General features: G+C 58.5%; 1 protein-coding gene across 1 annotated transcript in view; it reads left to right on the forward strand.

Annotated features, from left to right (window-relative positions):
* The window catches only part of LOC140474824 (uncharacterized), a 30,725-nt gene extending 20,384 nt beyond the window's left edge, over window positions 1-10,341 (forward strand). The window contains exons 3-4 of the mRNA XM_072567732.1: window positions 4,682-4,904; window positions 8,921-10,341. Of these exons, the coding sequence (XP_072423833.1) occupies window positions 4,682-4,904; window positions 8,921-10,256 (1,559 nt within the window). The 3' untranslated portion in view covers window positions 10,257-10,341. The remainder of the gene's footprint in view (window positions 1-4,681; window positions 4,905-8,920) is intronic.
* The last annotated feature ends 263 nt before the right edge of the window (window positions 10,342-10,604 follow it).

Consider the following 10,604-nt stretch of genomic DNA (forward strand, 5'->3'; position numbering starts at 1 on the left):
TCTCTCCGTGTCTCTCTGTCTCTGTCTAACTCACACCCTCTCTCCCTGTCTCTCTCTGTGTCTCTCTAGCACACACCCTCTCTCCGTGTCTCTCTCTGTGTCTCTCTAACCCACACCCTCTCTCCGTGTCTCTCTCTGTGTCTCTCTAACTCACACCCTCTCTCCGTGTCTCTCTCTGTGTCTCTCTAACCCACACCCTCTCTCCGTGTCTCTCTCTGTCTCTCTCTAACACACACCCTCTCTCCGTGTCACTCTCTGTCTCTCTCTAACTCACACCCTCTCTCCCTGTCTCTCTCTGTGTCTCTCTAACACACACCCTCTCTCCGTGTCTCTCTCTGTCTCTCTCTAACTCACACCCTCTATCCGTGTCTCTCTCCGTGTCTCTCTAACTCACACCCTCTCTCAGTGTCTCTCTCTGTCTCTCTCTAACCCACACCCTCTCTCCGTGTCTCTCTCTGTGTCTCTCTAACCCACACCCTCTCTCCGTGTCTCTCTCTGTCTCTCTCTAACTCACACCCTCTCTCCGTGTCTCTCTCCGTGTCTCTCTAACACACTCCCTCTCTCTGTGTCTCTCTCTGTGTCTCTCTAACCCACACCCTCTCTCCGTGTCTCTCTCTGTCTCTCTCTAACTCACACCCTCTCTCCGTGTCTCTCTCCGTGTCTCTCTAACACACTCCCTCTCTCCGTGTCTCTCTCTGTCTCTCTCTAACTCACACCCTCTCTCCGTGTCTCTCTCCGTGTTTCTCTAACACACACCCTCTCTCCGTGTCTCTCTCTGTGTCTCTCTGTCTCTCTCTAACTCACACCCTCTCTCCGTGTCTCTCTCTGTCTCTCTCTAACACACACCCTCTCTCTGTGTCTCTCTCTCTGTCTCTCTCTAACCCACACCCTCTCTCTCTCTCTCTCTCTCTGTGTCTCTCTAACTCACACCCTCTCTCCGTGTCTCTCTCCGTGTTTCTCTAACTCACACCCTCTCTCCCTGTCTCTCTCTGTGTCTCTCTAACTCACACCCTCTCTCCGTGTCTCTCTCTGTCTCTCTCTAACTCACACCCTCTCTCCATGTCTCTCTCTGTGTCTCTCTAACTCACACCCTCTCTCAGTGTCTCTCTCTGTGTCTCTCTAACCCACACCCTCTCTCCGTGTCTCTCTCTGTCTCTCTCTAACCCACACCCTCTCTCCCTGTCTCTCTCTGTCTCTCTCTAACTCACACCCTCTCTCCATGTCTCTCTCTGTGTCTCTCTAACTCACACCCTCTCTCAGTGTCTCTCTCTGTGTCTCTCTAACACACACCCTCTCTCTGTGTCTCTCTCTGTGTCTCTCTAACCCACACCCTCTCTCCGTGTCTCTCTCTGTCTCTCTCTAACTCACACCCTCTCTCCATGTCTCTCTCTGTGTCTCTCTAACCCACACCCTCTCTCCGTGTCTCTCTCCGTGTCTCTCTAACACACACCCTCTCTCCCTGTCTCTCTCTGTGTCTCTCTAACCCACACCCTCTCTCCGTGTCTCTCTCCGTGTCTCTCTAACTCACACCCTCTCTCCGTGTCTCTCTCTGTGTCTCTCTAACACACACCCTCTCTCCGTGTCTCTCTCTGTCTCTCTCTACCTCACACCCTCTCTCCGTGTCTCTCTCTGTGTCTCTCTAACACACACCCTCTCTCCGTGTCTCTCTCTGTGTCTCTCTTACACACACCCTCTCTCCATGTCTCTCTCTGTGTCTCTCTAACTCACACCCTCTCTCCGTGTCTCTCTCTGTGTCTCTCTAACTCACACCCTCTCTCCATGTCTCTCTCTGTGTCTCTCTAACACACACCCTCTCTCCGTGTCTCTCTCTGTGTCTCTCTACCTCACACCCTCTCTCTGTGTCTCTCTAACACACACCCTCTCTCCGTGTCTCTCTCTGTGTCTCTCTGTCTCTCTCTAACTCACACCCTCTCTCCGTGTCTCTCTCTGTCTCTCTCTAACACACACCCTCTCTCTGTGTCTCTCTCTCTGTCTCTCTCTAACCCACACCCTCTCTCTCTCTCTCTCTCTCTGTGTCTCTCTGACTCACACCCTCTCTCCGTGTCTCTCTCTGCGTCTCTCTCTAACACACACCCTCTCTCCGTGTCTCTCTCCGTGTCTCTCTCTTTCTGTGTCTCTCTAACACACACCCTCTCTCCGTGTCTCTCTCTTTCTGTGTCTCTCTAACACACACCCTCTCTCCGTGTCTCTCTCTTTCTGTGTCTCTCTAACACACACCCTCTCTCCGTGTCTCTCTCTGTCTCTCTCTAACACACACCCTCTCTCAGTGTCTCTCTCTGTCTCTCTCTAACACACACCCTCTCTCCGTGTCTCTCTCTGTCTCTCTCTAACACACACCCTCTCTCCGTGTCTCTCTAACTCACACCCTCTCTCCATGTCTCTCTCTGTGTCTCTCTAACACACACCCTCTCTCCGTGTCTCTCTCTGTGTCTCTCTAACACACACCCTCTCTCAGTGTCTCTCTCTGTCTCTCTCTAACACACACCCTCTCTCCGTGTCTCTCTCTGTCTCTCTCTGTCTCTCTCTAACACACTCCCTCTCTCCATGTCTCTCTCCGTGTCTCTCTAACACACACCCTCTCTCCGTGTCTCTCTCCGTGTCTCTCTCTGTCTCTCTCTAACCCACACCCTCTCTCCGTGTCTCTCTCTGTGTCTCTCTAACTCACACCCTCTCTCCGTGTCTCTCTCCGTGTTTCTCTAACACACACCCTCTCTCCGTGTCTCTCTCTGTCTCTCTCTAACTCACACTCTCTCTCCGTGTCTCTCTCTGTCTCTCTCTAACACACACCCTCTCTCCCTGTCTCTCTCTGTGTCTCTCTAACACACACCCTCTCTCAGTGTCTCTCTCTTTCTGTGTCTCTCTAACACACACCCTCTCTCTGTGTCTCTCTCTGTCTCTCTCTAACTCACACCCTCTCTCCGTGTCTCTCTCCGTGTCTCTCTCTGTCTCTCTCTAACTCACACCCTCTCTCCGTGTCTCTCTCTGTCTCTCTCTAACTCACACCCTCTCTCAGTGTCTCTCTGTCTCTCTCTAACACACACCCTCTCTCCGTGTCTCTCTCTGTCTCTCTCTAACACACACCCTCTCTCCGTGTCTCTCTCTGTCTCTCTCTAACTCACACCCTCTCTCAGTGTCTCTCTCTGTCTCTAACACACACCCTCTCTCCGTGTCTCTCTCTGTCTCTCTCTAACTCCCACCCTCTCTCCGTGTCTCTCTCTTTGTGTGTCTCTCTAACACACACCCTCTCTCTGTTTCTCTCTCTCTGTCTCTCTAACACACACCCTCTCTCCGTGTCTCTCTCTGTCTCTCTCTAACACACACCCTCTCTCTGTGTCTCTCTCTGTGTCTCTCTAACTCACACCCTCTCTCCGTGTCTCTCTCTGTCTCTCTCTAACTCACACCCTCTCTCTGTGTCTCTCTCTGTGTCTCTCTCTGTGTCTCTCTAACACACACCCTCTCTCTGTGTCTCTCTCTGTGTCTCTCTAACTCACACCCTCTCTCCATGTCTCTCTCCGTGTCTCTCTAACTCACACCCTCTCTCCGTGTCTCTCTCTGTGTCTCTCTACCTCACACCCTCTCTCCGTGTCTCTCTCTGTGTCTCTCTAACACACACCCTCTCTCCGTGTCTCTCTCTGTCTCTCTCTAACTCACACCCTCTCTCCATGTCTCTCTCTGTGTCTCTCTAACACACACCCTCTCTCCGTGTCTCTCTCTGTCTCTCTCTAACACACACCCTCTCTCTGTGTCTCTCTCTCTGTCTCTCTCTAACCCGCACCCTCTCTCTCTCTCTCTCTCTGTGTCTCTCTGACTCACACCCTCTCTCCGTGTCTCTCTCTGCGTCTCTCTCTAACACACACCCTCTCTCCGTGTCTCTCTCTGCGTCTCTCTCTAACACACACCCTCTCTCCGTGTCTCTCTCTGCGTCTCTCTCTAACTCACACCCTCTCTCAGTGTCTCTCTCTGTCTCTCTATAACACACACCCTCTCTCCGTGTCTCTCTCTGTGTCTCTCTAACACACACCCTCTCTCCGTGTCTCTCTCTGTGTCTCTCTAACACACACCCTCTCTCCCTGTCTCTCTCTGTGTCTCTCTAACACACACCCTCTCTCCGTGTCTCTCTCTGTGTCTCTCTAACTCACACCCTCTCTCCGTGTCTCTCTCTGTGTCTCTCTTACACACACCCTCTCTCCATGTCTCTCTCTGTCTCTCTCTAACACACACCCTCTCTCTGTGTCTCTCTCTCTGTCTCTCTCTAACCCACACCCTCTCTCTCTCTCTCTCTCTGTGTCTCTCTGACTCACACCCTCTCTCCGTGTCTCTCTCTGCGTCTCTCTCTAACACACACCCTCTCTCCGTGTCTCTCTCTGCGTCTCTCTCTAACACACACCCTCTCTCTGTGTCTCTCTCTCTGTGTCTCTCTGACTCACACCCTCTCTCCGTGTCTCTCTCTGCGTCTCTCTCTAACACACACCCTCTCTCCGTGTCTCTCTCTGCGTCTCTCTCTAACACACACCCTCTCTCTGTGTCTCTCTCTCTGTGTCTCTCTGACTCACACCCTCTCTCCGTGTCTCTCTCTGTGTCTCTCTCTAACACACTCCCTCTGTCTGTATCTGTCTCTAACTCACAGCCTCTCTCTGTCTCTCTCTCTCCCCGTGTGCAGCTGCCAGTTCAGTGTTTGCTCACAAGGAGAGCCCTGGCGGCCAAGCCTTTGCCAATCCCCGGGAGCACTGGAACCGTCTGCACCAGACTCCGCCGTCCTTCCCGAGCCCTCCGCCAGGGTGGCCACGGCTGGGAGCTAGTGAAGCAGATCGGAGTAGCCACTTCGACAAGGACCTGGAGTCTGACCGGCACCAAGCTCCCTTCATCAAGGAGGAGATTGGCAGGTGAGTGCTACCTGGGGAGTGGGGGGGCTCCAGTCTGTGCAGCATTACCCTCCTCCCGAATTACCCCCCCCCCCACCATACAATCCAACCCAGACCCAGCAAGCCCCACCCTATCCCGAGAACCCTACATGCCCCATGGCCAATCCCCCCCCTAACCTGCACATCCCTGGGCACGACGGGACAATTTCCCCACGGCCAATCCACCCTAACCAGCACATCCCTGGGCACTACGGGACAATTTCCCCACGGCCAATCCACCCTAACCTTCACATCCCTGGGCACTACGGGACAATTTCCCCATGGCCAATCCCCCCCCTAACCTGCACATCCCTGGGCACGACGGGACAATTCCCGCACGGCCAATCCACCCTAACCTGTACATCCCTGGGCACTACGGGACAATTTCCCCACGGCCAATCCACCCTAACCTGCACATCCCTGGGCACTACGGGACAATTTCCCCACGGCCAATCCACCCTAACCTTCACATCCCTGGGCACGACGGGACAATTTCCCCACGGCCAATCCACCCTAACCTGTACATCCCTGGGCACTACGGGACAATTTCCCCACGGCCAATCCACCCTAACCTGCACATCCCTGGGCACTACGGGACAATTTCCCCACGGCCAATCCACCCTAACCTTCACATCCCTGGGCACGACGGGACAATTTCCCCACGGCCAATCCACCCTAACCTGTACATCCCTGGGCACTACGGGACAATTTCCCCACGGCCAATCCACCCTAACCTTCACATCCCTGGGCACTATGGGACAATTTCCCCACGGCCAATCCACCCTAACCTGCACATCCCTGGGCACGACGGGACAATTCCCCCACGGCCAATCCACCCTAACCTGTACATCCCTGGGCAGTACAGGACAATTTCCCCACGGCCAATCCACCCTAACCTGCACATCCCTGGGCAGTACAGGACAATTTCCCCACGGCCAATCCACCCTAACCTGCACATCCCTGGGCACTAAGGGACAATTTCCCCACGGCCAATCCCACCCTAACCTGCACATCCCTGGGCAGTACAGGACAATTTCCCCACGGCCAATCCACCCTAACCTGTACATCCCTGGGCACTACGGGACAATTTCCCACGGCCAATCCACCCTAACCTACACATCCCTGGGCACTACGGGACAATTTCCCCACGGCCAATCCCACCCTAACCTGCACATCCCTGGGCACTAAGGGACAATTTCCCCACGGCCAATCCACCCTAACCTTCACATCCCAGGACACTGTGGGACAATTTCCCCACGGCCAATCCACCCTAACCTGTACATCCCTGGGCACTACGGGACAATTTCCCACGGCCAATCCACCCTAACCTACACATCCCTGGGCACTACGGGACAATTTCCCCACGGCCAATCCCACCCTTACCTGCACATCCCTGGGCACTACGGAACAATTTCCCCACGGCCAATCCCACCCTAACCTGCACATCCCTGGGCACTACGGGACAATTTCCCCACGGCCAATCCACCCTAACCTGCACATCCCTGGGCACGACGGGACAATTCCCCCACGGCCAATCCACCCTAACCTGTACATCCCTGGGCAGTACAGGACAATTTCCCCACGGCCAATCCACCCTAACCTGCACATCCCTGGGCAGTACAGGACAATTTCCCCACGGCCAATCCACCCTAACCTGCACATCCCTGGGCACTAAGGGACAATTTCCCCACGGCCAATCCCACCCTAACCTGCACATCCCTGGGCAGTACAGGACAATTTCCCCACGGCCAATCCACCCTAACCTGTACATCCCTGGGCACTACGGGACAATTTCCCACGGCCAATCCACCCTAACCTACACATCCCTGGGCACTACGGGACAATTTCCCCACGGCCAATCCCACCCTAACCTGCACATCCCTGGGCACTAAGGGACAATTTCCCCACGGCCAATCCACCCTAACCTTCACATCCCAGGACACTATGGGACAATTTCCCCACGGCCAATCCACCCTAACCTGTACATCCCTGGGCACTACGGGACAATTTCCCACGGCCAATCCACCCTAACCTACACATCCCTGGGCACTACGGGACAATTTCCCCACGGCCAATCCCACCCTTACCTGCACATCCCTGGGCACTACGGAACAATTTCCCCACGGCCAATCCCACCCTAACCTGCACATCCCTGGGCACTACGGGACAATTTCCCCACGGCCAATCCACCCTAACCTGCACATCCCTGGGCAATATGGGACAATTTCCCCACGGCCAATCCACCCTAACCTGCACATCCCTGGGCACTACGGGACAATTTCCCCACGGCCAATCCACCCTAACCTACACATCCCTGGGCACTACGGGACAATTTCCCCACGGCCAATCCACCCTAACCTGTCCACCTTTGGATTGTGGGAGGAAACCCACGTAGACACGGGGAGATTAAGCAAACTGCACTGCGAGTGTTGCCTGAGGGTGGAATCGAACCGGGGTCCCTGGCGCTGTGAGGCGGCAGTGCTAACACACCGTGGTCCACGTTAAGATGTCAGCTGAGACTGGGCAAAGCACAGTAGGTATCCTTTACCCAGGGACATGAGGGATTCTGGGGGAATGGGCTCCACAGGCATGAATTCATGTTGGGGCCGCTCACAGCTCATCGCGGGAGAAAGAAGCTCACAAATGTTTCCTCCCCACCCCCTAAAACATTCACCCCGCTTCAGGGCAGCACGTCCACCCAGGGCCAGGCCAGACCCCGGCAGCCTGTCAGCTGTGTCACACCCATCTCCTTCCCCGAGCCTCGAACCCAGACTATAAGATGGAGCTGGGAGTTCACCGCAAGGTGATCCCTTAGTGATAGCCCCTTCCTGCTCTCCTACGCACCTCCTCTCCCAGCTGTCCCTGATTCCCCCAGGGTCTCCCTCTCACTCCCCTGTGCCCTCTCACTCGCCCAAGCCCTCCCTCTCCCCCGTGCCCTCCCTCTCCCCCATGCTCTCCCTCTCTCCCCATGCCCTCCCTCTCCCCCATGCCCTCCCTCTCCCCCATGCTCTCCCTCTCCCCCTGTGCTTTCACTCCCTCTCCCCCTGTGCTCTCCGTCCCTCTCCCCCCGTGCCCTCCCTCCCTCTCTCCCCGTGCCCTTCCTCTCCCCCCCATGCCCTCTCTCCCTCCCCATGCCCTCCCACTCTCCCCGTGCCCTCCCTATCCCTCCCCGTGTCATCCCTCTCCCTCCCCGTGTCGTCCCTCTCCCCCCCCCCGAGCCCTCCCTCTCTCCCCCCCGAGCCCTCCCTCTCTCCCCCCCGAGCCCTCCCTCTCTCCCCCCCGATCCCTCCCTCTCTCCCCCCCGAGCCCTCCCTCTCTCCCTCCGTGCCCTCTCTCTCTCTCCCGTGCCCTTCCTCTCTCTCTCCCGTGCCCTTCCTCTCTCTCTCTCATACCCTCCCTCTCTCTCCCGTGCCCTTCCTCTCTCTCTCCCGTGCCCTTCCTCTCTCTCTCTCATACCCTCCCTCTCTCCCCCGTGCCCTTCCTCTCTCTCTCTCCCATACCCTCCCTCTCTCCCCCGTGTCCTCCCTCTCTCCCTCCCCGTGCCCTCCCTCTCTCTCTCCCGTGCCCTTCCTCTCTCTCTCCCCTGTGCCCTTCCTCCCTCTCTCCCGTGCCTTTCCTCTCTCTCTCCCCGTGCCCTCCCTCTCTCTCTCCCCGAGCCCTCCCTCTCTCTCTCCCCGAGCCCTCCCCCGCCCCCCATACCCTCCCTCTCTCCCCCGTGTCCTCCCTCTCTCCCCCGTGCCCTCCCTCTCTCCCCCGTGCCCTCCCTCTCTCCCCCGTGCCCTCCCTCAACCCCTGTGCCCTCCCTCTCTCCCCCGTGCCCTCCCTCTCTCCCCCGTGCCCTCCCTCTCTCCCCCGTGCCTTCTCTCACCCCTGTGCCGTCCCTCTCTCCCCCGTGCCCTCTCTCTCTCCCGTGGCCTCCCCTGTGCCCTGGCCCCTCTATCGATGCTCCCCCCCTCGCTGTGTGCTGTCACTAACTCCGAGCATTGTACCGTCTGCAGGGAAACCATGTACGCCCGCTATTCGGCCCGCGTCTCTCCGGCCGCCCCCCTGAAGATGGTGAGCGGTGGGAGCGCAGCGGGCACACCGCGAGAGGAGGAGCTGGAGGAGGAGACGGCGCGCGGCGTGCACAGGAGCGGCGCAGTGGGGGAGCTGCGGGGGCCAGGCCGTGAACGGGAACGTGCCGAGAGCTCCCGGGAGCACTTCAAGCAGGAGCGTCGGATCCGGGATGTTGCCGAGGAGAGCCGCCTGCCGGCCAGGAGGCCCGGGGAGGAGGTGGGGGCGGCTGCCGCGGCAATCCGGGACCCTTCGCCGTTCTCCCCGGCCTTCCTCCTGCGCTGGACCCTCCTCCTCGTCCTCCTCCAGTGCCGGCACCCCCTCCTCGTCAGCCGCGGTGCAGGAGGGTGCCAAGCCGAGCCTGTTGCGGGAGCTGGCCAAGCGGCACGAAGTGAGGGTGAAGGCCGAGCTCCAGCAGCACGAGCCGGTGGGCTTCGAGCCCCCCGCCCAGCTCCCCCCTCGCTCCCACCTGCCTGGCTCCCTCCACCCGGTGCCCCTGGCCCTCATCGGGCAGCTGGGCGGCGCCCTGGAGCGGGGTGCCAGCCGGGTGCTGCACGGGCCCTTCCTGGGGGTGGGGGTGCCCGCCGAGCGCCTGGGCCCCTACACCTGGGAGCCTTACCGCGAGGCCTGGCGCGAGGGCTGCCGGGCGCCCGAGCTGGCCGGGGTGGCTCCGGCCGGCGCCCGCTTCTACGAGGCGGACCCCCGGCCTTACCGGGAGAGGGCCCCGCTCCGGGAGTACGGGCGGCGGGAGCCAGAGTCTGCCGCCGCCACCTCCGCCGTCGCCGCCGCCGCGCCAGGGGCCCTCCTGCAGGAGTACGAGCAGCGGGCGCAGCTCCTGGGCCTGTTGGTGCCCCCGCCACCCCCCCCTCACCACCATCACCACCACCACCATCACCACCACCACCCGCCTCCGCCCCCGGGAGCCACGGCCACCCCGCCACCCCCCGCTCCTCACCCTTACCCTCGCCTCAGCCCCTCGGGCCTGGTCCCTCAGGGCGGCCTGCTCAGCAAGACCTCCCCCATGGCCGGGCTGGGGGCGCCGCCCCCCCTCATCTCCTCGTCCGCCCGGCCGGGCACCCCGCCGCACCGCGTCACCCCCCTCTTGGCCTCCGAGCTCCGGGAGCTGTCCGCCTACAGCCACAAGGACCGCGACTCCAGATAATGGCCGCCGAGGAGGGCTGGCGTTCGGCAAGATGGCGGACTGTTGGTGCCTCACCCACGCCCTCACCTCCGTGTGATCCACCCAACCTGGACTGCTCCCTTTTTATTTTGTCTTTTTAAAGAGAAGAAAAGGAACAATTTGCTTTCAGAGAGAAGAACACCCTGTAAATATTTATATTATATAACCTGTGCTTTTTGGGACAAAGTCACGGTGAAGTAATTTGTACATTTACAATCAGGTTCAGGCACGTGACTTTCAGCGAGCGGTGGCCATTTTGATTTCACGCTCCCTCCCCCTGGTCACAGACTCTCTCCCGTCTTCCCTTCCATCCCGATGAGCTCTGTTGTGTACGTTTTGTTTAAAACGTTGCAAGGGGGATCAGGGACAGGACAAATTGCCTCAATTCTTGACGGCAGTCCCTAACCGCGCTCCCACCCCTCCCCCCTGCCTCACCGGTCTGGTACTCC

Source organism: Chiloscyllium punctatum, unplaced genomic scaffold, assembly GCF_047496795.1.
Source record: "Chiloscyllium punctatum isolate Juve2018m unplaced genomic scaffold, sChiPun1.3 scaffold_1197, whole genome shotgun sequence".
NCBI lineage: Eukaryota > Metazoa > Chordata > Chondrichthyes > Orectolobiformes > Hemiscylliidae > Chiloscyllium > Chiloscyllium punctatum.